The sequence below is a fragment of the Temnothorax nylanderi genome, unplaced genomic scaffold (assembly GCF_030848795.1).
Source record: "Temnothorax nylanderi isolate EJ_2023f unplaced genomic scaffold, tnyl_v1.0 TNYL_tig0555_pilon, whole genome shotgun sequence".
Classification (NCBI taxonomy): Eukaryota; Metazoa; Arthropoda; class Insecta; order Hymenoptera; family Formicidae; genus Temnothorax; species Temnothorax nylanderi.
In genome coordinates, this window is record NW_027249617.1 from 63,214 (window position 1) to 88,289 (window position 25,076).

At 37.9% G+C, this 25,076-nt stretch overlaps 2 protein-coding genes across 7 annotated transcripts in view; one reads left to right on the forward strand and one right to left on the reverse strand.

Annotated features, from left to right (window-relative positions):
• LOC139783890 (uncharacterized) overlaps positions 1-24,900 on the forward strand; it is a 35,718-nt gene extending 10,818 nt beyond the window's left edge. The window contains exons 2-4 of the mRNA XM_071723044.1: positions 21,498-21,966; positions 23,656-23,934; positions 24,564-24,900. Coding sequence (XP_071579145.1) covers positions 21,553-21,966; positions 23,656-23,934; positions 24,564-24,809 — 939 coding nt within the window. The 5' untranslated portion in view covers positions 21,498-21,552 and the 3' untranslated portion in view covers positions 24,810-24,900. The remainder of the gene's footprint in view (positions 1-21,497; positions 21,967-23,655; positions 23,935-24,563) is intronic.
• LOC139783891 (uncharacterized) overlaps positions 1-25,076 on the reverse strand; it is a 114,413-nt gene that overhangs the window by 63,207 nt on the left and 26,130 nt on the right. The gene's annotated exons all lie outside the window — the stretch shown is intronic.

The window sequence follows — 25,076 nt, forward strand, 5'->3', positions numbered from 1 at the left end:
TTTTTTTAGATTTTGAAGATTTTTACCTAATACTTAATTATCTAATTTTCTGATCTTTAAAAATCTAATTTATAAGATTGATTTTCTCTACTATAAAAAGATTGATTAATTCACAAATGTTGAATTTTTTCAATGTCAGCCGTATTGACGCTCCACTATTCATCCAGAAAATCTCGCTGGCAAAACAGAAATCATCTTTCGCAGTAATGACTACATTTATGTCGAGCAACCTGTCAGTCTTCGCGTCGCGAAGTTTTGGCCGAGAGCGTTCCGCGGAATCGAGCGGGACGGTAATTTGTGTGCCAAACTGTTCGCGACTAACATTAGTCTTACCTCTCCGGATGTGGACGCGCTTAAAGCACCAATTGGAACTTCGACTTCGTTCGTAAGAAGAATCGCTCTTGTCCACTACAAATAGGCCCGTATTAATAACTCATACTCCGCGCTAAATGTAGCCGCTTGATACCGAGCTCGAGATAACATTGTATGCAGTCTTTATGTGAGCAAACTCGGACGGCCATATTTAGCAATAAACGTGAGGTACAGATATATATATAGATCGTAATTTAACGAAACTGAAAAATATTCTGAAGAAGCTCGAATTAAAAATTCATATCTTCAAAAAAGTACGGCGTTGTTCTCCGACAAGAAAATTTTATCCGACAAGAATTGAAATAGCGAACAAGTATGTCACGCAATATAATATACGATGCAAATATAACAAAATATACATTAAAGATTAATTTTTCTTTAAATAAAAATGGTTTAAAAATATCACAGAGTTAAACTATTCGCCTAAAGAAAATTCGACTTGCGACTCGTTAGACAATTTGTGTCTGGATTCGCTGAGGCTCCGAGGCGCACCCCGAATACGTATTTATCACCGCATAAAAGAGTAATAAATGTCCGGCACCATCGCGCTGAAGTATCTCGTAGCTTAAAAGTATTTCACTGGCTATCCCGATAAGAGTTAAATTTATTGAAACGTCCTACTTGGATAAGATTTAGGGGTACGATTTTTCTACAAATTTGCATTAAATGGGTGATGAAAAGAGGGGTGAGAAGGGGGAGTGGGGGTGACTGTATTTTTCATCGTGGCGTATCGAGAGCATTTTATGCGAACGCCGATGAAAAATGTAGCAAAGAGCAGCGCGGGATGAGTAATCGATGACAACATTGGTCGGTGCAGCAACGGCCGCAACGGACGAAAATAGAACCGTTCATGTGCGCGATCGATCGACGTGTTTTTCACAGGCTGCGCTTTCGCCGTGAATTCAAATTTTCACGAGCGAACGTCTAGCGATAACTCTTAATGTCACGAGCAATTGCGATCGGGAATAATTTTCGCAAATTGTACGTGTATTACTCGCACGACTCCGCGTAACAGCTCCACACGGAATAGCTGCAAAATATGTAGCGGTGGACGGTGATTATTTACAATACACTTTCTTTCGATCTCGCTATTATCGTTCGCCGTCGATCGGAATCACCCGCGATAAGTTTTATCCCGCTTAAATCCGCACGCAATAAATTTCGAGACGTTTTGCGGAACTGCGGGACGAGACAAGAGTATCTTTCTTGCTAACCGCATGCAAAACGTGAATAACTTTCGTTTTGAAAAGAAATTCCTTAATATACGAAAAATTCTCGCGCGAGAGATTCTCGTGCGATACGTAAGGAATACATTTTAGAGACGTAAGACTTTCGCGCGCTATTAATGTCGGCGAAACTTTTGCCCATCGGCCACGGATGACGGCAATTTATTGGAAAAATATCAAACTCGTTATAGCGCGCGCGCGGTTCGCGGATCGTGTAAAAGGATCGATACTGCCGCCGAAGGATGCTGCGCAACTTTCTCGCGCGTATTTCCTCGGCATCGAGAACGAAAACGAATGAACAAACCGGACGCGGACGGAGGGAATCGGCGTGCGGCAACGAGCGCGAGCACCACTACCAACCACCCACACACACGAGCGCAGCACGGTAGTCGGTAACAAAATTAGCGCGGGCACAATGCGAACCCGCCTTCGCCCGAGAAAATAGAATTGGCAGGCTACCAAAGCCGAGTCTTGAATAGATTTGGACTATATAGATCCTCCTTCGCCCTCTGTTCTCCCTCGCTCGTTCGCTCGTTTGGGCATCTCGTCTCCTCTCTCGCGTCCATCCCTCGTATATACGCGGCCTTTGTGTGATGTAACGTGTCCTCATCGCGTTGCTGCACTCGTTATGCGCGCTGAATTAACATGAAAATCGAGCGAGGAGATACCCTAAACCTGAACTAATGCGCGAGAGCAGGGTACGTCAAAGGCGATAATTGTGTCGCACGGTAACGACTTTTAGCGCCGAGAGTGAATATTCTACGATATTAATACTCTCGTAACGCTCCATAGAATACACGTTTAACGATGCGTTAAGGAAAAATTAAAATTAAAATAAGAGAGAGAGTGAAAACAGAATCCACTTAATTCTCACGTAACAAAACAACACGTGCGAAAAACGAGAGAAGAAACGTATTAATTGTTTCGGTCCCGTTATCTCGTTTTTACACGACCCGCGCATTTTCCGGACAAATTGCAACGGACAAACGGACGCGTTCGTTTGCACGATTTAACTTAAGCGGACACCAATTGTTAACGACTGCAGGAAATTCGACTGAAACGAGTCGGCGTGAAACGCGCGAGAATTCAACGGAGCCGACATTCGGCGGTCGGGAATATCGTCGACGTCGCGTCGGGAGGGAACAACGACAGGCTTCGCGGCTGCGAAGCGCAAGAGAGCGAAAATAAATGGAGCCGACGAAAATAAACGCGCGGCCGCTATTTTGTGTGCACCTCGACAGTTGCGTCGGTATTAACGCCAATGTGTACGGTCGATTGTGTGTGCATGCCCGCGTGGTATGCGGCAAATTCGCTAATCCCACCCCAAGTTTATACGCCGGGAGCGAGCACGCTGCTCGTGTAACCGTGCCGATGCTCCGAATACTCGAGGCCACTACGCCGCCGCCGCGCCGTGACGACTCAGCCGAATATCATCCATATCGACATCACGCGTAAACGCACTAAATTAAATGCGAGAACTATAGAACTCTTCGGGGGGCAACCAGAACTCTACTTATTTTTTTCAAATTTGGAAAAAGTGGGGCACACTTCACAGAGGTATTAATTTTGCCAACTGGAAAATGGCTCAATGATTCTTTACTTATTTCCAAACGTTGGTGCCGAACATGTTGATTTATTTGTGTCGCATACCAACTTCGAAAAATCCTTAGTCTATTTGTTTAATTATATATATGCTACTGTACACAAAAAAAACGCAATTGATCCAAATGTGTTATACCTGTCTGCGGAATTGAATGTTATTTAATTATATTGCAACTTCGATCAAAAACAAAATAGGTTTCAATTTTTATCGCTAATACGATAGCTTTTTTAAAATTTTTTATCTTGCAAAACTGTGTATATTTAACTCGCGTATATATAAAAAAGAACTTTTCAAAAATTGATCCGTTATCTAATTTGCGTAAAGCCGACTAGAGATAGACGATTGATATTAGATATTAAATACTAATCTAAATCTACGGCCTTCTAGTATTGAAAATGCAAGTGGAAAGGCGTACGATGATAGAAAAGGTAAATATTATTTTGCAATTACGAAAGCTCGTTGCATTTGCGCGAAATCGAAGTTTGGCCCAACACGAGGTTCTAATACGATTGACGGAATGAACGGTCGACAGTTTGTTTCCGCGTTTCTACGCGAGATATGAAGAGGATGACTCTATATAGAAGAAATCAAAGGTGGTTTACACACCGGGGAATACGAGCGCTCCATCGATTTTGCCAGCGGGATTGCTCCCGTTCTTTCCTGCGATTCCGACCATTACGTGAGCATCATGGTCTTGGATCGACCTACTTTTGAAAGAAAACTTACTTCTTCCATAAATGATCGTGCGAAAGCTACGTCTGTTATCATATTGACGCGATCCTGTTGTCCAACAACAACGCGAAAAACATTTCGTAAGTGCGCGAGTTCTCTCTCCAAAACAGATCAGTTTTATACTTGCCACTTTTGTACGTATGCATAATCATACCTAATTACACCAGAATTTTAACGCTAATTATACAGAAATGATTAGAGATTAAGATAAAAGTTAGGGCCAGAGAGTGTGACGAGGAAGGTTGATGCACAATATTATTCTCTCCAATTAATTCGCGCGCGTGAAATGCTAAAAACGAAAGTTTCTCGGACTAATTTCCGATAATTAATTTTCGAGGTAGCCATTCCCCGAATCAGAATGCCGCTCGCGAGTGCAATCGGTGGAAGCACGTGCGGCAGGAAAATACGTATTCGCGCGACGTGCATGTAACATCGTAACACTGGAGTCCCGACAGCCTCTAAATCGCGTGCGACGCGTGTACGCGTTAATCCATCATCGAGAGACCTTGACCTTCCTACGCCGCCGTAAGGCGTCTTTTCGCGATCTAATCGTCGCGCAAGCCTAAACACGCTCGCCTACGAAATTCCATCTCGCTCGCATTTCCATTCGTTCGGATATTCAGAGGCATGTTTTTGGGTTATATGTATATAAATAAAAAACTGCCGATACCTCTATTCTCCATTATTTTTTCAAGGTAAAAAAAAATTCAACACTTTTGCAACACTGTCACGTGATCAGAAATCAAAATAAAATATATTGATTTATGTAAAAAAATCAGAACAGTGTATTTATTTCTCTCTATCATCAAATTGTTCTCGATTTAATATCTAAATTTTTAAAACAATTTCTTCTATAATATTTAGGACACAATTCGTAAAATTTCTCGTACTGTTTAATAACAATAGCGGCAAAAGATATATTTAAGTTAAACGATTGAACATGCCGCGCTAACGGCACAATTGATTATTTATATATAGAAATCATGCACGTGTATATAGGGTAAAAGCGGCGGGTTATGCTACCGAACGAAGGTCAAACGATATATCTCGCATCCTGGAATACCCGAATGAAATCGTTCCCTTCTTTACGACGTCCTGCTATATTTGGCGAGAAACTTATCGTTTATTAAAAAATAGTACAAAGACAGTTGCACGCGTCCGCGTGTTTTATTAATAGTGTTCGACCAGACTTTGTCGATAATCAAGAGTTTATCCGTCGTAAAAAGGTTACCGTCGTTACGCGACTTAAAATAACCCGAGGAGTTTGTCGAGACCGATAAGTTTGCTTTTATTTTCGCTTTTATATTTACAGACATTTACAAACAGTAGTTACAGATGTGTCACATAGTTAATATGAATGACACAGCTACCCTTCAACCAACTTTGAGATACACAAACACAAACACAAACACAAACACAAACACAAACACAAACACACACACACACACGCACGCACAAATGTATTTAAAAATATAATGCATGTCAATCGTGCAAAAGACATTTTCTTATCCTGATCGTCAATTTTACTTACATCTTCTTCTATATTTTTTATTTGCGTTGAAAGTTGTATCTGCGATACAATAGAGACGAAGGCTCGTAACAAATGTTCTTTTTTCGAAAATATATTTTTAGCATTTAGATGATCATCGCCCTTAGCCCATTGAATTCGTCCATTATCACGTCTGGCGGTGCAAAAAGTTCGACGAAGAATGCACTCGTCACGTTAGCGAGGATCCAAAAATAGCTCTCTTCTGTGTGTCCCCCCCTCCTCCCTCTTGAATGGCTTTCTTTTCGCATGGCTAGGTTGAATCGATGGGAATCGACGAGCGCGCCGCCAGTTACGCTCGAATCTAGGTAAGTCGATGTTTCTTCGCGAATAATCCGCCCACGTATGCCTCTTCGCGAGTCATGTACATGTTGGCATGCATCGTACATACATACATACATACATATATACATATGCAATATATATATGTATGTATGTACATAATGTACATATATGTATGTATGTAAGTATACATATGCGTATGTCTACTTGTATGTATTTCCGTACGTCCATGCGGAACACGAGCGCGTGCAGAACGCGGGGGCGGATGGCGGATGGCGGAGTGGATGGAAGCGCGAAGACGGTACGCGCGGGGGTGCGGCGAAGGTACGAGAGTGTTATATAAATAGAAGCGGTCAATGCTGCTATGGGAACACTACACACAGCCACGCGGGTGGGGTGGATGGGTGCGCAGGGTGAGTGGAACACCTCACTCCCAATTCATTAGTCCGCATTTAGCGTGTGCTTGAGCACTCGGGGGCTTCGATATGGCGGGCGAATTGTGAAGCTCAAGAGTGCAAATCAATTGTCGGCCAAGTGTAGGGGAGGGGGGGGGGGCTATATCGGATATTAAAAAGCGCATTCCACAAATTTTACCCTGGTAGAAATACTGTTCATTAATTTAGCCTTTAAGCATCTTAAGAGATTAACTGAATGCTATATTCATCTTTGCTTTCGATTATTAATCTCTTGCAACAGTTTCGCAAAATAACCAATATTACGTTTTTCATTTACATTTTATCAATGTAGCCCGATATAACAATAAATTTTATCGTTTAAGAAACTTTATAGATTTTATAAAAATAATCATAATCGTCATTGGAATGCATATTTGAAGAACTATATGACTGTCACAAGATTCTTGAATTTATTTTAATATAAAACCGCGAAAGATTGGAGATATCTTTCGTCGATTTTCAGGTAAAATATACCTCCATATATTTACTCCCCATCGCGCAATATGGAATGATCACGACCTTTCTTCGATGACCATCTCTCTCTGTTTCTCAAACAATCAATTGTGCCATAAATCTTTCTCGTGGCTTTACCGGAGATTTTCAATGGATTACATGTACTTGTAACTCATGTGACTTAAAAATTTTTAAAAAATTTTGTCCCTCCTTCGTGACATCGACCTATCCCACCGCGATTTCGGAGCAGCGCTAAACGTGCATCGATCGAACCACCGACTCATTGCGACAATTCCTACTTTTTTCACCGTTCTCTCGGGAGTCCGATTAGAAAATAGCACGTGAACGCGACGCGAAAGCCGATCTATATCCAGCTCTCTCTTTCTTTCTTATGTTCTCGCGGGTGCGGTCCGCAGCCCCGTGGAGTTTGCACGCAACCAACGGCGCAAACTCCTCACGTGTGCATGGTCGCGAACACGTAAACGAGCATTGAGAGGGCACGTTTGCTTCCTGCATGGGCTACCTGTACACGCGTTACACGTCGCTTACACGCGAGCACGCACTTTCGTAGCTGCCAGCTGACTTTGTCTCGTGCCCATATAGCCGTCGATCGTTATAGCCGCGCTAAATATACGAGCCGTTAACGTGCGCCAGAGACTCCATTAGGAGCCAATAAATTGCACCTCTGACGAGTGAACGACGTTGCGCGCTTTATGGAACCGAAAGCGACGACGGCGACGCGACGTTGTTCCGCAAGCGATACAAAACGGAAATTAATGGTATTTCATTCGGATAAAAATGTAATAAAATCGAGTGTCTGTTTTATCTCACAGAAATGCATTGACAGATACAAAAATTTGTGATACCACTAAAAAACTAGTAAATAAATATAGAGTAGAGTGGGGTAAGAATGCGCGGAGGATAAAAGTGCGCAGTGTAGGTATTGCTTGTTTTCGTGTAAGTTAGGTTGTTAACACTAAGTTAATTTATAAGGTGTCATGACTGAGTGGCGCCATATGTAATGACAGCCGATTCAATTGAACAGCATTGAAACTATGAGGTAAGTTTCATTTTTTATCTTTCTGATGGAATATTTTGATTTTTTCCAAACTGTATTTCATAAGTAGAAATAAACTTAAGTAAATCATCGACAAGACATTTTGATTAACTCGTTTCTGGCGTGTGTCATGCTATAGTAGACATTTCAAATTGTTATCTGTAGACAATAACGCTTACCAATAATTTAAAAAGTGTCTCGTGGGGCAAAAGTGCGCATATCATGGTGGGGCAAAAATTCGCACTTGATATCCGAAGGTAACTCTAAGGCCCAGTTCCACAAACGTCGGTTAACTTTTAACCTTAGGTTAACTCACTCTTCGTCTCTTTCAAAGGGGCATGAGACACTTTTTAAATTACCGGTAAGCGTTACTATCTACGGATAACAATTTGAAATGTCTAATATAGCATGACACACGCCAGAAACGAGTTATAATCAAAATCTCGATGATTTTACTTAAGTTTATTTCTACTTATAAAATACAGTTTGGAAGAAATCAAAATATTACATCAGAAAGCTGAAAAATAAAACTTACCTTATATAGCGTTTTCGATTTGTTGACTCAACCCGACTCGAGTCAGATTAAAAGTTCAAAAAAATGATAATGAAATATAATAATATGCCGCCATAATGCTAAGAATATGTGATGGAAGTTAAGAAATGCTTTGTACCATGATAGTTTAGAGTCATCGAGTTTCAAATTAAACTTTCGATCTGACCCGAGTCGGGTCGAGTCAACCAATCGAAAATACATAATAGTTTCAACGCTGTTTAGTCGAATCGGCTGTCATACGGCGCCACTCAGTCATGGCAGTTTACGAATTAACTCAGTATTGTCAACCTAATTTACACGAAAACAAATATAGGGTAACTCGGGGGAATATGCCACACTTAAGAAAAATATGATTTTTTTCCTACTTCTCTTTCTTTTTGAGGTATCTTTGCATACTGGTCTTCTTTTTCCTTCTTTTATCTGTTATTTATATATGGTTTTAATGAAATATTTTGATTGTTTACTATTAAAAAGAAAGAAATACAAAAGTGTTGCACATAGTATGGGATAATATGCCACATATATACAAACATATATAGTAATTTAACTTTAGAAGGGCATTCTTGTCTAAAAACATGTAAAAGAATATTTTTATTACTTTCTTTGCATTTCAATAATACTCTGTGTGCTACAAGTAGTCTAAATTATTCGGAATGCAATTTTGCAAAATATTAAGTACGTAGCCTTTAATATTCTTAGCGCGTGAAATAAACGTGTTTATTCAACATTTTTCAATATTTTTTCATCATTTTTTCAACATTTTTTCAATATTTATACGGCAAAATATTTATTTATACTGTTTACAGCTTCCTACTAGCAGGATACTGCTACTAGGTTAGGAAGCTGTAAACAGTACTGGCATTTTACCCCTATCTAAGTAGTGGCATATTCCCCCAAGATGCAGTTTTATATTAAAAGGAGCCTGTATTATACGATTGCCAGTAAAACAAATCGGCGACGTACTGAATACTTTCATCCTAATCAATATTAATAGAACGACAAGCTGATCAAGTTAAAAATAGTGTAATGCTTAAAGAATATCTTATATTAAAGAAAATTCTAAAAAGCACGTTGTCATACTTGTTATACTGGTACTTACACCATAAAAACTATAATACTGACAGGAAGTAAGTAAAACTTGGGCAAAACGTCAGATATAATATTTTTAACAATTTCACAGTATTTACAACAACGCTCCTAGCCGTAGCTTTGTTAAACATAACGAGTGGCATATTCCCCCCAGTTACCCTACCTGCATTGCGCACTTTTGTCCCACTGAATGCGTACTTTTGCCTCACCGGTGGGGCAAAAGTGCGTTTTTGCAATCAGTTCAAGAAAAGTTTATTACATGGAATGTATTCAAAATAGTCATAAACCCTAGTGAAAGAGAATGTTTGAAGATTTTACAGTTCAAATTTCAAGACTCTAGGTATATCTCAACGGTAGATATATGGGATCAAAAACTAAGTGCGTACTTTTGCCCCACTCTACTCTAATTAAATAAAATTCAAATATCTTAAAATATCACTATTAATTTATAATGAATTGTTATAATTTTATTATTAGGGTAGACCGGGGCACGTTGTCACACATTTTTTTCAATATTTTTTGTATTTTTTACATTCAATATTTGAGAGTACTGTGATATGCCAAAATTTCGAGTGAACCCTCAGCTTCAATTGGACAGTATCGAATTTTGTGTGATTGTTACTCTACAGTTGTTACATAACAATAAATAACGACAGGTCGCTTGTGACAACGTGCCCCGTGACCGGCACGTTGTCACATCAAATGTAATTGCATGCAAAATGTTATCCAAACTGTATTCAACGTAAATATCAATATATTATAGTGCGCTGCAATGTAAAAAAGTAAAATCCTTCACAGAAACATTTATTTTATTTCAAAAAAGTACAAAAAGCACGAAGTTTTCGTCTTAATCTAAATACAAGAATTCCACTCGAATGCGCAACTTATTGATCGTTAACATCAAGACGAATTACTTCTAGATCGACTACTGCGGCTCTCGCAGTTTTCCGTTTGTAGGAGCGCACCATATCCCAATTGCACCTATGACATTAAAATTCGTGAAAACGTGCCCCGAGGGCATTTTTTTACTCCAAACAGCCTCATGGCCGACACGTTTGAGATATTCATAAGGTTAGGTATTGCACGCGGTAGGTAAAAGTACATACTTTAAGATAATATAAAAGTCTATTCTGAAAAAACATAAGCTTCATGTCCAGTACGTTGAATATTAGACAATAAAATTTTACTTACGGTCGCAAAAAACTTTCAAGTTGATTTTACGTCAACACGGCTGGAGCAATCTCAACACTGTAAACACACCAAAGATGGGCATACACTAACACGTTTTGGGAATGACGGGTGCTGCCCTCTGGTTATTAGTTTTTTAAATAAAGCCGATGTGACAACGTGCCCCGGTCTACCCTAATTACTGCCTATATAAAATTTATTTTGTTTAACGATATAGGATGACCACCTGCTCTTTTCGCGTATTACGATATCGATTGTTCAGTTTTAACTTTATTTTATTGAAAACGAAAGTCTCTTTGGTACATCTTAAAAATAAAACGATTATTTATTAAAACATTCAAATCAAGTTATTGAAATCTTAGGATAAATGAAATTTGTAAAATACGAATAAATAGACGTAATATCAAACCAATATTAGACATAATGATTCAATCTTCTCTAATCGCGTTTTCTAATCGCACTTAGCTCTCGTTGCGCAGAAACGGAGAAAGAAGCCTGTTCAGTACAATTCGAGTAGCCAGTAGGTACAAAGTGCAACGGTAGTTTTACGCGTCTATCTTCACGATACTGTTCTCTCGGCATTGCCTCGTGCAGAAGAACGACATAAATAGCGGCGCATTATCATGAGTGTTCACACCGCAGCCGATAACGGTGGATAATTTTGCCGTCCATCGACGGACGCGCGGAGATTTCTCGCGGGACGACCGCCGCGCCGCGCGCCGCGCCGACAGCTCGCCCTGCTATTTTTAGCGTTACGTTCATTAAGAATAATCTAGCCGCGAATAAAAAGATGTAAGTGGAACAGGCTCGATAAGGTCGACCGATAAAGATGTCGCATGATACGAATTCTCTTCGAGGACAAATTAATCCGTTTTTATCGTCGCGGCATATTATATTTCGGAATTACAAGTTATTCGCACATATTTCAGAAAAAAGAATTATTTTCTCCGGAAAAATGTTCAAAACCATTATTATGGAAGAAATCTGTTATGCAAGAAGTAGAGCATATCAAAAAAGACATTCACAAAGTACGCGCATTTGTTTATCTCGTTTAGGTATACTAGAAATAAAATAATAAATTTTTCGATTTGCGCTCGTAGAAACTTACACTATTTATTTCTTCTATCAAGGTTTTTTTTCGTTTGATAAAGTAAAGAGTAATTATTTAGAATAGGGCCTTTTCCGAATTTTGATATTTTTTTGCGGCTCTCTTGGTAAAAATCTTTGTTGTGACTCCGCAGTGATAATCAATCGGGGGAGCCCGAAAAATATATAACCTACCTATGTTTTTACCTTTTTTTATAAGTACCCTTCAACTTTGCTCGCAAACGTTCAATTTTCTTTTACTTGAAAGTACACATGTAGGCGGTGGTGGGTGGGGGTAGACTTCGGTTCGCGTGGAAAGTTGAAAACTCCAACCATATACAATGATAGACCTCGTTTCGCCTTATAACCAGAGGTGGGGTGGAGTGGGGTGAATCTCGCTTTACGTGAAAAGTGCTGTTCAGAGAACAATCAACGCAAACCGAAGTCCACCTTCACCCACCCCCGCCTACATGTGTACTGTCTATACATACATATCAGCAAATTACTTCCTTTAATATTGACACAAACGTTTGACACCGAAATGACGGAACGAAATAGACATGATTCACGAATCACTACCTGCCCTTTTCAAGACCAAAATCGTTCTTTTAAGGGCCACTATACAGGGTGTTCTAAAAAAGAGGGGCCAAAATTTAGGGAGATATTCCTCACACCTAAAGGATGAAAAAATGTTATATGAACATGGGTGCGGAAACGCTTTATTCAGGAGTTGTGTTGAACATACTGTTGACTTACACAATTACTTACACAAGAAACAATTTAAGATTAACAACTAAAAACAAATGTAAATAAACCTACTGATTAAACGATTGTCGTCCACAATGATTAATCTTAAATTGTTTCTTGTGTAAGTAATTGTGTAAGTCAACAGTATGTTCAACACAACTCCTGAATAAAGCGTTTCCGCACCCATGTTCATATAACATTTTTTCATCCTTTAGGTGTGAGGAATATCTCCCTAAATTTTGGCCCCCCTTTTTTAGAACACCCTGTATATTTATAACATCGGTGTCGGAAGATCCGGAAAACCACGTCGGAAAAAATATTTTAAAAAATAGGAAAGTTATATATTTTTCGGGCTCCTCCGGTTATCACTGTCGGAGTCACAGCAGAGATTTTTACCAAGAGAGCCGCAAAAAAATATCAAAATTTAAAAAAAGGCCTATTTTGTAAATAATTATCACGTAAAGATTGTGTAAATCAAGTAGTATTGCAAAAGATTGCGCATACTATTTATGGGAATATTTGTAATATTCAGATTAAGAGTGGAAAATATTTTTTGTTCTGCACATGTTTCAAATAAATAAATTCTTCTAAATATAGATAAATAGTATCTAAATCATGCCCAACAAACGATATAATAGTTTTACAAATTATAAGTAATTTTCATTTTCATACAAACCACCTCTATAGCTTTTTCGATTCAAGCGCCACGATAGACAGATGGGATCGCGGCAACGTCGCGAGGGCAGGCAAGACAATTTGAGATCGGGATAGGGTGTCTTCCCGAAGGAAAGAGAATTCCGATAATCGCCGTCTGTAAGGAAATAATTAATCGCGTCTGCAAAATCGCGGGTTGCGCGCGTCGGACGCGAATAGCCGAGATTACGCGACGCGGAACGAGGAGGAGAAACGCGGCAAGATATCGTCTTTGGTCGCACGGTGTCGATCGATACTATCCTATCTATTATTAGACGTGTAACGGTACACGGATCGTTATTATTATTATGCGAAATGTATTTGTAGCCGACTCACGAAGACAACGACGACCACAATGACAACGACGACGAAGCCAGTTCTATTCCAGCCGCGGAAATAATGGCATGTCCGTTAAGCTAGTTTTGAAATTACAAAAGACACTCTAATTGTAAAATTAGACAAAGAAGGTGTCGCATAAAGAGAAAGACTTTGGGGGGAGGAGGAGGAGGCAGAGAAACTCGATCGGCAAACTAATCGTTGAACTTCCGCGACGGTGAATGGAATTAAATCTCGCCAAAGCTCGCAAAATCGCTTAACCGCACCGCCTCGACGCGCATTAATAATAATGAACCACGCGCTCGGTATCGCGATAATTTTGCAGGTTCCCTTCCCTCCTTCCTCTCGTCTTCGCGATATGGAAAACACTTTTAATGCGCTCGACGCGTGCACCTGGCGGAATTATCAGCCGCGACGCGCTAAATCAATTAATCGACACAACGTTCGCTGGTGACTACGTAATTTCTGCATTTTTCTTTTTCTTTCTTTCTTTCTTTTTTTTTTGCACAATCCAACGATTTCCTTCCTTATTCGCCCGAACGAGCAAAAATGTCCCGCGAGAAAATAAGTGGAGAACGCGATCATACCTAAATTATTCAACAGTGTATTGACCGCCGCGCCACGAGACCGCACAGCGCTATATTACCTATCTATACCCTGAGAATAAATAATGCAGACTGCACTGTGGTTCCAAACGTATGTCTTTCTTTCCCCTTCAGTGTGCTTAAATCTTAAAAATAAACGATCTCGCCGGAACGGTCGCGGCGAAGGTTCGGCCCGCATCGATTTTCAATCAACCGCAATCTTCGTCGGGCCGCTCCTGGAAAGAAACGAGCGGATTAATTATACACCGGGCCGCGTAATTTCGGCTCGACGGTTATTCGTCGTCGCTGAGTGACCGCTCGATGACGAACTAGGTGGAAATTGTGTTAAACGGAATCAAGCTTGTACGATAAATTTACCCCCCCCCCCGTGGTCTATTGCCACTCCGTTATAAACGCGCCGTGCATTCACCGACTTTTTAAATTCTTGTTGGGAATTATATCGTTACAAACCTTTACGGATAATTTTGGCAAACATAAATGTCACAAAGATTGAGTGAAAGTATAGCAAATTATGAATTATTAATATGTTAATAAATAAAAGGATATCACTATTTTCGAGAAAAAATAGAGAGCTTGTTTTTAAAACAGCTTGCATAAATTATACTTTATATTTCCGAAAAGCCACTGCAGGTAATTAGGAGAGGACAGGAGAATTGGCACCTGTTAAGAAAAAAATATAATAAATATATTATAATCACCGAATATTTATTTAAACTTTTATAGTAATTAAATTCGAAAAACATTAAGCTTCAATTTAGTATAACATAAATATTTAAATTCCAATAAAATCAGCAAAAAAAATAAACTTTTTTTTTTAAATAAAAATAAACTCCCCAGGCATCGGGCAATGAAAACCACCTTATGAGTAATGAAATCCATTGCCTGTACGGAACATTTAAGTGAGTAATAAAGTGCTTATTTATAGAAACAGTAATTAAATAGGTAAAAAATAGGTTTTATTATTTTCCATTAACCTAGAACAAGATCAATCATTAAATTTAAGGTTTTTTAATCATTTTATAATTAATTTTTACGAATGTAAAAGTCGCAAATAAAATTGCTTACTTTTTTTACAAGCTACGCAGTCGTATGTTTAAAATTTGTATATACCCAAAGTAATTAGGGCCAGTTCTAATTACACCATTGGAGTTAGTTCGAATTACCCCATTACTCTAATTTTTTGTCGGTGATTTAAAAGAAAAACTACTAAAAAGATTTTTTAATTTTATTATATATTTTGTCTGTAAAGTAATAATAATAGTAGTAAAGAAAGAATAAATTTAATTAATGGAAAATAAAACCACTTTTTGATTAAGAAAAAATCGATAAAAATTGTAACGGAGCGACCGAAAACATATGCACTTTCCTAGGCAAACAAAGCGAGTTCGATAAAATGTTCGAATGGCGGAGAGACCAGTGTTCCATAAGAGTTACTCACGTCAATTTATTCTAAGATAATTCTTATTACCCCGTGGTTCCTATTCCCCCATCCTCCTCTGATGAGTATATCTGTTTATTTAGAAAACTATTATGTTCAAAGTTAATTTTTGGAAAAAATATCTCGAAATGATGTCGTCCACAAAAAATCCCAAATAATACCAGCGTAACAAAGAACAAAATCGCAACAAAAAACTGGAAATAATATGAGAAATGTAACTCGAAATTGATAAACATACGGTATAGCTAATTGAAACGGTTAAAGATAAGCACGAGAATTGGCAAGGTACTTCGGGGTAAAGAAACGTGAAATTAGAAGTGGTGTAACGCGAGAACAATATCAGGAATATTAAAAAGAGTTAATGCGAGGCAGACAATCGTAAAACGCGGCGGTCCAAATCTTTTTTCGCCGTAAGTATACGTATACAAGCCGCCGCGCTGGAGAGAGATCCCTGGCGATCATTCGAGTCAGCAGGATACACCTTTGAGTTGCCGTTACATCGTCGTTATGCGGGCGCGCGCGTGCATAACACGCGTACACACGCGCTCGCAACACAACACTCGCAGGCGTAACGCGCAACGTAACCGCGCGCCAATATGCGCGCATGCATAATGCCAAGCATAACCGAGTAGTTTATTTATAACGCGGTGCGGAAATACACCCGGCTTGTGCCTTTATTGTAAAACGTCGTTGTGTAACGACGTTGTGTAACGTAATTGCACGATAGTACGGCGACGCGTATGCGAGAGCGCGGCGCATGCACTTGCGTCCCTCCCTCCTCGCCACTTCCTCCATCCTTCTAACTCTCTTGTCGTCCTTCTTTCTTCCATTTGCCGAGTCGCGATATCTCGCTGAGATACGCAGTGGCGGAATTGACGAAAGCAAGCGGAAACGTCAATCCCCCGACGTGTATAACGTCGAAACGGTCGAAACGAAGAAGCCTCCGTCCGCTCGAAACCGCGAAAAACGTTTTACGCGACCGATCGCGAGGGTCTCGCCCGCGGTGACTTTGATTTACGATGCGATGCGAGCGACGTAAGAATTAATTTCATCGAATCACTTCGGCTGGCTTTAACTTCTCAATGCCTCGCAAATAGATCGCACGTGTATTATTAATCGTGATGGAGCTGCCAATGGTTTCACGTAGGCACGTTTACACGGTATTCGTGAAGTAAACGACGCAAGGCCTGGCGTCAAATGTATCTTTTGTCATCGCATAATCGAGAGTGCAATGCGATTAGATACTAGCAATGAGATCAAATGACGCAAATAACGTGTATAATAACAAAAAAAAAATAGTAGTATTTACTTGCAAGTTGAGGTTGAAATATAGAAAAATAAATTAAAACTCTCTCTATCTCTTCGTAAGTATTTCTAAAAATAATTATTTCTCACTTGCAAGCAAAATCTAATCTCGATATAGTTGAGGCATTAAAAATTTAACATAATATATCTATTCTATATATATATATATATATATATATGTATACATATAACGTTTTTAATGCCTCCACAATATCTTATCGAGATTAGATTCTACTTGTGTGTGTGTACACACACACACACACACACACACACACACACACACACACACACACACACACACACACACACACACACACACACACACACACACACACACACACACACACACACACACACACACACACACACACGCGCGCGCGCGCGCGCGCGCGAAACTTGTCGAAAATAAGCTGTAAATTGTAATACAAATTATCGAATGAGAGATTCATGTTGAATCGAAAGTTGTATAAGAATCGCAAGTACACATTAAGCCTGGGGGTTTCCTGCTAGATACACCTCGAAAATACAGTTGGAAAGGTCGGGCGTATCTCGTCTAAACGGCCACCCACGCTTGAATTTTCGAAAATGGCACGAAGCGGATCGAATTCCTTTTTCCTCGTAGGAGTCTCTCAAGCCGGCTGCCTTTCGAAACGTTAGCCAAGCCGGGTATTTACGATACTGGGACGCGAATGTCTCTAATTATAGATTATTGCAGCATCCTCTCTTAGTATATGCATTCGGCCGCATAGTGGTTGTAGTCGGACACACCATGAATTAATGGGAATACGAGACAATCCTTTCTTTCTCTCTTTTATTAACTCATACTAATTCGATTACTCGTTGACCCGACATTGCATAAGAAAATCATCGGCAAGAAATGGAACTGTCGTGAAATTATAAAATCTGTTACCATTAAAGTATGGGTATTGCAAAATTTTCTTTTTAATTAAGGGATATAAATTTAAAAAATGAGCTTTTCGCTATCTTTTGCTTCTTCTACATTAAACACGTGTAAAGTCTTCTCTTTATTATTCTTAAATTAGCTTTAAGTATCTTGCTTCTACCTTGCCTCAAATGTTTATTGCATTATTCCATATTCCATCACAAAAATGTATGCATATAGATGTATATGAGGTGTAAATGTATGAGAGTATACCGCAGTATACTAAACTCTGGTTTATAGGTTCGCTAGACTGAAACTGACTATGCAGATCAGTCATCCCTAAGGGATGTTATGTGGAATAAATACTCCACAATATTAGCAGCGGTGAGATAGTTATTAAAGTTATCTCAAGTTATTAAATGTATGTCTCAAGTAATATCAAGTTATCAATAAATAAAAATAGATAGGTATAAAAATTGTAATAAAATTAGCTTATTTATTATAAGAAAAATATAATAGACAGCGTACTCTTCTTTATTAAATAAATTAATTGAAAAATTCTATCTGACAATGAAATACTTTCTATTCGTCTTTTATACAGGGTATCCCAGGTTTCAGCTAAATTGCGCCAATGTATTCTATAGATAAAAATAAGAAAAAAGTTATATAAACATAAATATGAAAAAATCTCTAAACATTGTTCTTTTATACCAGCTTATATAATATTTAATCATAGAAACATAAAGAAACAAAACTCAAACTTTAAATTCTATTTTAAAAATATTTGCAACAAAGAAAATAAAGTAACATAACCAAGTTAACAATTATTCCGTACTATGTTCTACAGATACGTTATTTTTATTTTACATAAATATGTAAACAAAATACATAAACATCTTATTCCAATCTTCATTATCCATTAAAAATTTTATATTTTTAGAAACGTCAATATTGTACTTGACAGTTTTATTTTATTTTTTCCCCTTTTTCTTGTTTTTTCCTAATTACATGAGAAATAACCTCAAAAATTAAATCTATTATAACATACTTGATATAAAAATTCACGATAAAAAATTAACTAAATAATATTATTAAAATATCTTTACGTTTCTTCAATTGTGTTTTTTGAAGATCTTATGCTTATGCAATCATGTATAAAATGTTCAATAAATTGGCAGTTATTAATTACGTAAGATAATTAAGATTCATCCTAATTTGTCCTAGTCATGCTTATTAATCACTAGAATAGAACAATCGCACTTTGCGTGGCACTCCTGATATTAATCGATGCTCACTTTACTATTATATAATACACTATATATGTATAGATTGAAGACTAACATGCAAATAGTACGAAATTCTCATCTGCTCGACAGCCACGAGTCTTGCAAATTAATAAAACAAATAAAATCTCAAATGGCGGGGTTTTCGCAAATCATAAATGATATATAAATTAATTTATTACAACTTATTAAATGCATTACGACGCCATTCGATTCAAAGTCAATCTGATTTTCGACGGCACGATCCATTTTCAATTAAAAAATTTAAAAATAATGTTGACATTCTAATAAAATTTTGATACGATACGATTAATAAAGTTTCTCTGGTTAATAAATAATTAATCAAGACGCAACTGAGACAATATACTGTCGAAATTCTGTACTGTACGCACAAATATACGCATTATTAAGAAACAATTAATATATTAACGATTTTTCATGACTCATGTTACTCGATCTAGCGATTCATGTATCATGTATACCATTAATATCATTTCGCACTCTTAATCCGAAAGTGATGAGTAAATTACATTCAAATCAACAAAAAGATCAATACAATGCAAGATACATTTAAACATTGTTAAAGGTATTACCTATTATCCGTATATAAATATCACGATAAATTATAATGCTCGTCCCCCACTCCGATTTCTATAAGAAGAATAAATCACACGAAGTACTCGCATCAATAAATAATTAATAAGTATATAATCAGAGTTGATTGATCACGCGGGCGGATAGTAGTTAATCGTAGAAAATAATTGCGTTTTGCGTCTTCTAGTATTTGACACGTGTTTCGATGAAAAATGCGATAAACAACATACGGGACGGCACGCGCTACTATATTTGCCGACTCCAGTCCCGACATTCGAATGACAATACCATGTGCAATGGTACCACACAAATATCAAGACCGTATGCCAGCCAATATATTTTACCACGAAATATTTCACGTATTATAAATGTACTCTAAATATTCCGTTTTTTTCATTTTCAGATTAATTAATTGAATCAAAATACTTAATCGAAATAACATGGCTTCTCGTTACTTTAATAACTCGATCCCGCGAGTCATATATTGCTCCGCGTAATTAATCCCAGAATGGTGGACATATAGGTAAATTATTTAAACCGAAATTTGAACTAGAAGCCCAAAGCGTCAAAAACATGGGATATATTCAAATTTAAGCGTCACTAAATAGATAATTATCGCCCGGAAATACATCGCAAAACAATATAATGTCCCTATTTTCTATCGTTTCTATTCCTGTTCCGAAGAAACGCAATGTATCCAATTGATAAGTACAGTCGTAGCAGAGACGCATCTACCTCCCTCATGTTTTCATTCATCACTTGGGTATAGTATACATTCGGCGTTTGTTTGTGCCCTGTGAGAGCCTTTTGCTTTAGATTCTATTTGAAATGTCGTTCATTTTGCTAATTTACGAGACTCACGGGTGTCAATAAATTGCGCGAAATATGTATCTACTTCGACAAGCGGTCGTCGCCTCGATACGTTTATGAATTGTTAACAGTGCGAGTTAATAATCGCTTACTAATAAGTGCGACGTACGATACCATTTATTTTGCAGTACTTGTCGCGTTTCGAAGAATAATATGACACACGGAGCGGCTTGCGTTACCTGTACGCTCGAGTCTCACCGCGTGAATGACACGGCATGTGGCGGCCTTGCAAATTATATTATATGCGGCAGTGTACTGTACACCAATAAGCAAATACCAAATCATATGCCAGTCAGACTGTTATCACAAAATGTTCAACATCTAATAAAATAAATATATGCTGTATGTTTTATTCGTTGCATTTTTAATTAATTTCGATTTAATTATATGAGCAGTTATATTTTGTGGTATATTTTGTAAACTCGTTAGCGTCGCCGTGATTCATTCCGTTCGATGGAGGGAGCGAATAAAATATTGTTACTTGAATACTAATTGTCACGAAAATTTGTTTCAATTTATTAATATGTATATAAATATCCACTGTTAACAGCAAATTTTAAATTACAGGCCAATTATTTAATTCTTTCTTTTAGTGACAATTTGAATGCTTTATTAATAACTCCATTTGAAAAGAATTATTAATGCTTTAAAAAACTACTTCTGAACTTTAAGTCACATTTGTTACATAAACAATTGTTCTCTTCTCACGGCACCTTCCGGAAAACATTACAAAGTTCAAAAACTAATTGACATACATACATATATATTATCTTCTCTCAAGAATCAATTATTGAATTGCGAGAAATAAAACCCAGACTGTGTTTCAAGACTAATTTCATCCGAGTTTCTTAATCTAATCGCGACTGCAAATATAACGTAATAAATATTGAATTAATTCGCACGGTTTATGTATTAAATCGAATCGTGTCTCAAAACTGGTTTTAGAATTTTTCAAATGTGATTATAAATGCAAACCTAAAAAAAATGTTATATTAATAGACTCTCAAGATTCTCCTGTTTTTCCTGTTTAACAATAGAAATTCAACAGTTGCGAGAAAAAGTATTTTACGCAGATATCATATGACACCCAGTATTCCACAGTTTGACTCGCTATACCATCGATTGTTTCCCCGAGACTATCTTGTCCCAGAGAAAAATGGCTGCGCTTTTGACGAAAAACTATTTTTCATCACGAGTGAAACGCGGCTTTCAACGGCAGCAATTCGGTGGAGTTTATACGTGGTACAACGGTATCGAATGGAGGCGTGGAAGAAGAATTCTGAGGAATGGTCTAGGCGTGCTGGTGGGCGCGGGTGCCACCTGCGGAGCGTTCTTATATTTCCTGGACCGATCGGTTCAGGCGATGGACCGCGTCGCGCATCTGCCCAGCTATCCCTGGGCCTTCGAGGGATACCTCACGACTCTGGACCACTCGGCCGTGCGGCGGGGCTGGCAAGTCTACAGAACCGTATGTCACACGTGCCACAGCTTGCGCTACGTGCGATTCATGGATCTGATCGACGTTTCACACACGAGGGACGAGGTCAAGGCCATTGCCGCCGAGTACGAGGTAGACGGTAGGCCTGAATTTATCCCGCGCCGCCGGATCCCGCCGATTTCACTTTTGGCGTAGGCGTTTCGTTTCCTCCTCTTTCTCGCGGCTCTCGTAAACTGACTTCGAGTCCGCACTCGACGACGATGACGACGCATAATTCAATTATGAGTTGGCTCGCCGCAAACATTCTCCGTCCACGCAAAAATGAGATTAGCTACCACTCTGTATAGCGAGAAATACAGGTTTCTGTCCGGTATTACAGCCGAAGAGAGAAAGAGAGAGTGTTTGCAAAGTTGGGTATTTGAAGAAGATTCAGTTACGCTTCAGTTACTAAAATTCACCAAATATTTCTACAGTCTTGTAACATTTTCTCTTATGTAATAATAATAAGAAAAAAAAGATAGCAATGTAGAAAAGCAAATCTTTGTAGCTTGTACATACGGTGATTTGAAACTTGAAACAACCCTATTGTTCCGCAAATATCAGATTCCTGACTCAATTCTGAGACAATTTTTCCTGTAGCAAAATTTTTGCCGAAGCTTACACTGAGAAAAAAAATTGTTAATCCGAAAAAATATTTAGTCCGATATACGTTCAACTAAACATTTTAGTTAGTTAACTAAACATTAGTTTGTTTCAACAATTTATTTAGTTTCTTTAATCAAGAATTAATTAATTCAACTAATGTTTAGTTAACTAACTAAAATGTTTCGTTGAACGTACCGGACTAAATAATTTTTGGGATTAATAAATTTTTTTTCTCAGTGTAGTTTTCGAGTTATAAAAGAAAATAGTTACCTTATTACGGGCTCGAGTACAGGAGGTAGGCAGGAGCGGCGCGACAGCTGATCGCAACAGGCGCCTCATTCATCATCTCCGCAAGCCGATCATCTTCGCATCGACGCGACAAAAAATTCTCGATATGCCATGCCATTTTCTTTGCAAGTGAGCGAATTGCACACTAATGGATTACATCCAGCGGACGGTGAATCGCGCCCGCGACGATGAGTCGCGCCGCCCCTGCCTACCTCCTGTACCCGGCCCGTAATAAGATAACTATTTCCTTTTATAACTCAAAAACTAAGCTTCGGTGAAAATCTCGCTACAGAAATCTGATATTTGCGGGACAATAGGGTTGTTTCAAATCACCTTGTATATATCGAAATAATATTGAAAAGTTATTTGATACAAAATGTGGTGACTTTCCTATCACAATCTTACAGAAAGTGAATGCACTTTTTACAGATATTAAGTTACTATTTCGCAATATTATATGCTATTGTAAATGCATCATATGTGTTATCAGTTTAGTAGTATAAAATTGTTCGATAAAGTTAATCAATGGATAAATGGTTCACGTGTCTTATCAAACTATTTTTTTTATTTATCGCAAGAACTGACAGCTAGTTTAAGATAATACAAAAACGATATAATCTTATATAGCCATGTAATCTATTGGTCTTGTCATTTCTTCATAGTGTTTTTTTATCCGTACCAAATATATATTAATAGTATCTTATGTAGAAACTTAATGCATTAATAATAACTAATCATATTTTTAATCTAATTAATTAAATAAAAATAAATATTTATACAGTTCGTGAAGAACGCTTGATTGATCTTTTAGTGTAAAACTTTAAATTAACTTTTTTTATTCGGTTTGGACTTCATGGAATAATATAGATATCGATTTCGGATATGCAGATTCGAGACGGACCTGACGAAGAGGGTAACTACTATATGAGACCCGGAAGACTGTCTGATTTATTGCCACCTCCTTTTCCGAATGAGGAAGCGGCCAGGGCGGTAAATTTCGGCGCGTACCCACCAGATCTGACCTACATCATTTTTGCCAGGAGGAACGGTAGAAATTACGTATTTTCTTTGCTGACGGGATGGATGGAACCGCCAGCAGGTGTATCTTTAACCGATCAACAACATTTTAATGCCTATTTTCCCGGAAACGTAATCAGTATGGCGCAAGTAAGTATCCAATATATTATTCCGCATATTTTTATACAGATAGCTCGAGGCTTCCTCTTGTTTTCTTTCATCTATATACTTAATTCTCAATTTGAGATAAAATATTTCGTACAAGTTTTAACAGGCGCTATCTATTCTACATGATCTTTAACATTCAGTTGCAAAATTTAAATGTGTTCAAATTTGTTTAAAATTAAGCAATGAAATACGCTAATTGTCTATATCCATCAATGAGCCTTGAGAATCTCTATATCTTCGTAACTCAGAATACATTTTTAATTTTCCTTTTATTGAGGAAAATTCAAGCTATCTCTTCCTCTCTTCTAAAAAGATAGAAGCATAGGGTAATGACGAAATAAATAAATAAATAAAGGAAAATATAGTAATGGCCGGACATAGTTTACAGATACAACAAACATCCGCCAAATTGTTAGCTCGGCAAACTTAAGATAAATGTCAATGAGGTATTGATCGTGCCGAATTATACCTTATCAAGAGATAATTTTATTATTTATACATCAACATTGTTAATATTTATTTCACTGATTAATCTTTCATGCTAATGAAATTTTAATTGCGCGCCCTCTCATTTGATAGTCGTTACAACGTATTATGAATCATGTGTTCAGATGCTAACTGAAGGAGCGGTGGAATACGACGATGGCACCCCGTCGACGACGTCGCAAATGGCAAAGGACATGGTCGAGTTTTTAAGCTGGACATCCTCGCAAAACTTAGACGAACGAAAGCGGATGTTTATTAAGGCGATGGGAATCTGTATCATATTACTAGCTACGGTTACTCACAATATGAGATACGTTTGGTCGCACATGAGGAGCAGGCAGATCGCATATGTGCCCAAGGGAAAATATTAAAAAATATTCTCGCAAAAGGTTTTCAATATGGAGTCCAAATGAGGGAAGTTATTTCTTGAAAAAAAAAAAAAAAAAAAAAAAAGTTAAATAAGTGAGTCACGTCAATTCAGATGACCCATTAAGTTTGTAAATCGCTTGAAATTGCGATTAACATCAATTATTTTTTAGATCCGAATTGATTGACTGCCTGGCCGAAACAAATGTCAAAGATCACCATATAGACGTAATATTAAAGAGCACGCTACAGAAGCAGGTTCAAAATCGATT